Source organism: Salvia miltiorrhiza, chromosome 5, assembly GCF_028751815.1.
Source record: "Salvia miltiorrhiza cultivar Shanhuang (shh) chromosome 5, IMPLAD_Smil_shh, whole genome shotgun sequence".
NCBI lineage: Eukaryota > Viridiplantae > Streptophyta > Magnoliopsida > Lamiales > Lamiaceae > Salvia > Salvia miltiorrhiza.
In genome coordinates, this window is record NC_080391.1 from 43,373,464 (window position 1) to 43,380,032 (window position 6,569).

Genomic DNA, 6,569 nt, shown 5'->3' on the forward strand with positions numbered 1-6,569 from the left:
GAATCACTAATCAAATTAACATTCTTAAGTTATAATTAATTATAAGATTCTTACTAAGAATCTTGAATTCTTAGTAATAATCTTGGATTAGTGATGATTGATGAGTGAATCACTAATCAAATTAACATTCTTAAGTTATAATTAATTATAAGATTCTTACTAAGAATCTTGAATTCTTAGTAATAATCTTGGATTAGTGATGATTGATGAATGAATCACTAATCAAATTAACATTCTTAAGTTATAATTAATTATAAGATTCTTACTAAGAATCTTGAATTCTTAGTAATAATCTTGGATTAGTGATGATTGATGAGTGAATCACTAATCAAATTAACATTCTTAAGTTATAATTAATTATAAGATTCTTACTAAGAATCTTGAATTCTTAGTAATAATCTTGGATTAGTGATGATTGATGAGTGAATCACTAATCAAATTAACATTCTTAAGTTATAATTATAAGATTCTTACTAAGAATCTTGAATTCTTAGTAATAATCTTGGATTAGTGATGATTGATGAGTGAATCACTAATCAAATTAACATTCTTAAGTTATAATTATAAGATTCTTACTAAGAATCTTGAATTCTTAGTAATAATCTTGGATTAGTGTTGATTGATGAGTGAATCACTAATCAAATTAACATTCTTAAGTTATAATTATAAGTTACTTACTAAGAATCTTGAATTCTTAGTAATAATATTAGATTAGTGATGATTGATGAGTGAATCACTAATCAAATTAACATTCTTAAGTTATAATTATAAGATTCTTACTAAGAATCTTGAATTCTTAGTAATAATCTTGGATTAGCGATGATTGATGAGTGAATCACTAATCAAATTAACATTCTTAAGTTATAATTATAAGATTCTTACTAAGAATCTTGAATTCTTAGTAATAATCTTAGATTAGTAATAATCAATGTTTAAATTTTCACTTGTATTTCAATATATATTTGATTTCAATGTTTTTGTATTTTTATCTTTGATCAATTTATTAGATGATAAATGAAAAAAAATGAAAAAAAATGAAAAAAAAAATTAAAAAATAAAAAAAAATTAAAAAAAATTAAAAAAAAATAAAATTAATTACCGACGGCAAATGCCGTCGGTAATTAGCATTTGCCGTCGGTAATTAGCGGCGGAAAAATGCCGTCGGTAACGTTGGCCGGACGGCGGTTGTGCTATCGCCGGATGTCACCGGCGATGGCGATTAGCGGCGGCCGATTGCCGCCGGTAAATACCGACGGCAAATGCCGTCGGTAATAAATAATATATATGTATATTAATATATATTTAAATTAGCGACGGCGGCCGTTTTGCCGTCGGTAATTCGCCGGTAATAGTCAAAAGGCGGGTCGTCGTTTTTGCCGCCGCCGTGCCGTCGGTAATTGCTGACGGCGCTGTCGCCGTCGGTAGTTTTCGTCGCTATTTGCGCGTTTTTTTGTAGTGGCTTAGGCTTCATGATCCCGATGAATATAAACTTTTTTCTTCGGCCTCATTCGCTTGGGAGGGCTTTTTGGCGGACCAATGGTGTCAACAATTTGTAAAATTGTGCACAAGTTGAACGAATTCTTGAACACGTCGCTCGTTGCCGCTTGAGGATGACGACGAAGGTGGTGAAGATGATGATGAGAATGAAGGCATTTTGCTAGAGAAAATTTTAAAAAATGTGAAAGAAGAATGGAGGAAAACATGGATGAAGACGTTGAAAAGAATGGAGGATTTTATAGCTATTGAAAAATAAAAAATAAAAAATAATTTTTTTAAAGAGGAGCCGTTGAGAATGCAACGGTCCTGCTTGGGAAAAAAAAATGGTAGCAACGACTTAATCTTTAAATTTGTAATTGAATTCTTTTTTTTTAAATTGACGCGTGATGTACACGCGCTAGCCAACCTTCAATCTCCATCGTGCCCGGCACCAGCCATAATGCTGCGCTCGATCTTCTCTGGCACGCCAGCGCTCCCCGTCCTCCTCACTCCAGCTCGAGCTGGCGCCATCAAAGTGGCGCTGCGGATGGTCTAAATATACATTGATACGTCCATTTCTCCTAAATGTAGATTGATGGACATCAACTTTAATGTTCTTCATTACTTGCATTAATTTATAATGAAGATCAGTAGATCACGCGATGCAGAGGCAATAAAGTATTATGGACATTTTATGTAAAGAATGAAAGAGAGAGCACTGCTGTAAAAGTGAATAAAAAGGAGAGAGAATCTTTGTACATTATATCCTCTTAAAAACTACTAATTTAATTGAGTAGTCTATTTGGATGAATCTGATCAGGATCAAATCCACTTATTCATACAACTTAATCTAAAAAGACAAATATACCCTCAATACAATATACCTAAAAGATGTCACTACTTTTAAATATAGTACTCCCTCCGTCCACGAAATGAATACCCATTTGTGAACGGCACAGGTTTTAAGAAATGTATGGAGTGTAGTGTAAATAGTTTAAGGGTCCCACTTTTTGAGTGTATTAATTAAAGAGATGTGTGGGGTACACTTACCAAAAAAGGAAATGGGTACTCATTTCGTGGACGGACGAAAAAAGAAATATGGGTACTCATTTCGTGGACGGAGGGAGTAATAAATATATACACATAGATAGGGAATAACAAATTCAATAAATAAATGTGTACTAACTTTCATATCCAATTCATCGTTTTTTATCATTATATATGTTGATTAGTAAATTAGGGTCAACTATTAATTCATTTTAAAGTACCATATATATATATAGGGGCGCGCTCCAGTGAGACCCCCTATTTTTCGTGTAACATGAGTACAATGAATAAGACGTATATCTAACGAACAAGATGTATATACTGATGAAAAATAAAATTTAAAAAATTGGTAATGAATAAGACATATATACTGATGAACAGGGCCGTATATACTAATGAACAATGCAGTATATACTGATGAATAACAAAATTTAAAATATTCTTCTCCCTCCAGGATTCGAACCCTGCGAAAAAAAATCACCCTTCAGATACAATATCAGCCATAGGATTGATAAAATAAACACACCAGATCGTGCCCTAGATCTCACTAAAATTAGGGGGTCTCATTGGAGCGGCCCCCTATATCAATCCTATGGCTGATATTGTATCTGGAGGGTGATTTTTTTTCGCAGGGTTCGAATCCTGGAGGGAGAAGAATATTTTAAATTTTGTTATTCATCAGTATATACTGCATTGTTCATTAGTATATACGGCCCTGTTCATCAGTATATATGTCTTATTCATTACCAATTTTTTAAATTTTATTTTTCATCAGTATATACATCTTGTTCGTTAGATATACGTCTTGTTCATTAGTATTATACTCCCTCCGTCCCAATATTCAAGTCTCCTATTCCTTTTTGGGCCGTCCCAATATTCAAGTCTCCTTTCCCTTTTTGGCAAAAATTAAGATACAATTAGTTGAATTAACAATTCTCTCTCTCTCTCCCTATCTATTGCCTATCTATCTCTCACTCTCACTCTCTCTCTCTCTCTATCTCTATCTCTATCTTCGTCTTCTCTCTCTGAAATCAAGCGCCGCCCGCTTCTGTGGGAAAACCCTAAGGCTCGTCGTCTTCCTCCATTCTTTGAGTTCGCCGCCTTTCTCCGTTCTTCTCCTCCGCCGTGATGAACCCTTCGTATGGTTGGAAGGAATATCTGAGCGACGAAGTCATTCCCGACACCGAAGATTCTCTGTCGTTGTGGGGTGATCCACCGCCCGTGTTTTTCCCTTTCTCCCTGTCGGAGACGTTGCCGGCGTCGCCTGAGGAGCGTGGTGGTGGCGCGTCAGAGAGCGAGGGCGTCCGAGAGTATGAGGTACCTGATAGTCCTTCTCCTCCGTTTCGACCTCCGATCATCCGACGGCCCGCAAGGATGAAAACGAGAATGAGGTCTGGCGAACTCGGGGATTTCGACCTTCTCTGTCATGAAACTTGGGGATCTAACTTTCTGAGCGAGGAAAACCCTAGAGGTCTGGCGATCTCGGAGGAATTGGAGGCGAACTCGAAGGAATTGGAGGCGATCTTGGAGGAACCAAACGAGTGGTGGCCCACTGCATCCAAAGCCCACATACGGATGCTCGCACATATGTTCCCAATTCTGTTTCCGGTGAGATCTTTCCTTGGGCTCATGCTTATTTGGTTTCGGGTGATTCCCAAATCTATTTTCCCTGATTAATTTTGTGCTTGGGCTCATGCTTATTTGGTTTCGGGTGATTCCCATTCGGTTTCCCCTGATTAATTGTGTGCTAGGGCTCATGTTTATTTGGTTTCGGGTGATTCCCATTCTGTTTCCCCTGATCTATTTTGTGCTTGGGTGATTCCCATTCTGTTTCCCCTGATCTATTTTGTGCTTGGGTGATTCCCAATTCTTGGTGGCTGCATGCAAGAGCACTAGGGTTTGTTGGTTGGCAATTGGATCTGAAATGATATAAACATGCTCTGATTTTGCCACTATGATGGTTAAATGTGTTGTCTGTGCTTTGTGTGTTCGTGTGCTTACGTTGTGATGTGTAGTTGGCTGCCATCTTAATTGTTGGGTGTGTAGTTGGCTGCCATCTTAATTGTTGTGATGTGTAGTTGGCTGCCATCTTAGTTGTTGGGTGTGTAGTTGGCTGCCATCTTAATTGTTGTGATGTGTAGTTGGCTGCCATCTTAATTGTTGGGTGTGTAGTTGGCTGCCATCTTAATTGTTGGGTGTGTAGTTGGCTGCCACATTCATTAATGCACTATATCTTCATGTAGGCCTTTACAAAAAATAAGCCTATCTATGTGCCCTACTACAGATTCTAAACTGCACTATATCTTCATGTAGGCCTTTACAAAAAACTGCACAAAAAACATTTTCCTACTGCAGATGCTAAACTGCACTATACCTTCAGTTTGGCCTTTACAAAAACTGCACAAAAACTGCACAAAAACCCTTCTAGATGATAGCTTTAATCAAGCAACATCATGGCATTGAAAAGTTCTTCAATGCCATCCATATTTGCTTCATTAATGCCTAATCTATCCATTAGCTCTTCTAGTCCTTCCTCTGCACCTTGATCTTTCAAATACTTCATGCTTTGTGTGACAAGTTCATGGGGGACTTCCAAACTTGTTGGAAGCAAATCATGTCTAATCAATGCCCCTTTCTTCATATGTGGCAGCTTATAACAGTTATTGCCCTTCACCTTCATGATCTCCAACATGCAACCTTGTAAGCTTAAGAAAACACAGTTTAAAGCCATTGGATCTAGGTCTTCATAAGCTTTATGCACTGCATTCACTAAATCATCAACATCACTGCATGCAATTTCAGTTTGTAGGCTTTGAATGGCCCTAAAAAACCCAAGGTCATTGATATTGGTGTCGGGTGAGTTTGGAGGTTGATTCACAATGTTGATATTGAAACCATCACGTGTGGCAGCCTCTCTAAACTCCAAGTCATCATTGCAAATATGTGGTCTTGCATTATCTTGTTGAATAAACACATCTTTGCTTGCAAAAGAGGGCCACTTGGTTATAATGGCAGGCGCAATCTGTTGTTTTACAAAAAAAAAGCATGCAAATGGTCAGTTCTTTGATGTTGACAATCTGCATTCACTAATTGATGCATATAGGCATTACCTTGTTGATGAAAAAGTCTCTCATAACTGGTTTGCTCACACTTTCTATGGGCTTTTGCTCTTGAGTTCCAGCCACCCTGTTCTTACTTGATCTTTTTGCTGCCACCATCTCTGTAAATGGGAATATGCCTATCTTCCCATCAAATATAATGCTGCCATCTGCAGCAAATAGTGGCCGGCACACTGCAGATATGAACATCACCTTTTTTATGAAGTTCTTGTTCTTGCATGTTCTATGTGGTTCAGCCTCTGTTGGTGTTAAATAGAACCTGTGAGAACTCTTTGTTAAGTAAAACCATTTCTCATCTACGTGTACAATGTTTTGCATGCTCTTGAACCTCAAGTTATGTGACAGCCTGCCCATCTCTATTGCATCTAAGCAAAACCTCAACCTTAACAGCTTATTTTGGGCTGTAAGGTCAGGTCTTAGTGCACTCGTGTGAGCTTTGATCAGACCTTGATCTATCCACCGACCTACGGTGCTCTTGCTGCAATTTATTCCATTAGCTAGTCTCCTTATGGTGGACCTCTTTGTTAAATCTAAACTTGCAATTAGCTCTAGGTCTATTTCAACTCTTTTTCTTCTTGGTCTTGCTATCTTCTTACTTGATGAATTTATGGCATGCCCTTGATTTTGTTGTTGTTTTGCCTCAGCCCAAATGCGCGAAACAGTTCGCCGGCAGACGTGGAACTTCTCCTCCATAGCTTTCATCTTCCCTCTTGGTGGCTTTCCATTTTTGCTTTCAAGAAGAAGGAATTGAAGCATTGAAGACCTCTCCTCTGTTGTTAAATCCTTTCTTCTCATCTTTTTTTTTGGCACTTGTTCTGCTCGCTTGAACATGAAAAAATGGTGAGCAAACAAATGCTCTGTATATATAGCTGATGTTGGACGCATATTGTAACAATTTCAAATTTATGGAATGAAATGATTAAGTTT

At 37.6% G+C, this 6,569-nt stretch overlaps 1 protein-coding gene across 4 annotated transcripts; it reads left to right on the plus strand.

Annotated features, from left to right (window-relative positions):
• The first annotated feature begins 3,572 nt into the window (after nt 1-3,572).
• LOC131024662 (uncharacterized) lies at nt 3,573-6,569 on the plus strand. 4 transcript variants are annotated; one of them, XM_057954172.1, is made up of 2 exons: nt 3,573-4,131; nt 6,287-6,569. In XM_057954172.1, exons 1-2 carry the CDS (start codon nt 3,652-3,654, stop codon nt 6,335-6,337), a joined length of 531 nt encoding a protein of 176 aa, XP_057810155.1. In that variant the 5' UTR covers nt 3,573-3,651; the 3' UTR covers nt 6,338-6,569. The 4 variants fall into 4 exon arrangements, 1 of the variants encoding a protein (XP_057810155.1); XR_009101970.1 differs by lacking the exon at nt 3,573-4,131 and adding an exon at nt 4,150-5,223; XR_009101972.1 differs by lacking the exon at nt 3,573-4,131 and adding an exon at nt 4,150-5,182.

Excerpts from the sequence above, each read along its gene's own strand:
- LOC131024662 (XM_057954172.1), top strand. The coding sequence starts at position 3,652 with ATGAACCCTTCGTATGGTTGGAAGGAATATCTGAGCGACGAAGTCATT. Across the intron at positions 4,132-6,286 it reads TGTTCCCAATTCTGTTTCCG|CCCAAATGCGCGAAACAGTT; the intron begins GTGAGATCTTTC and ends GTTTTGCCTCAG.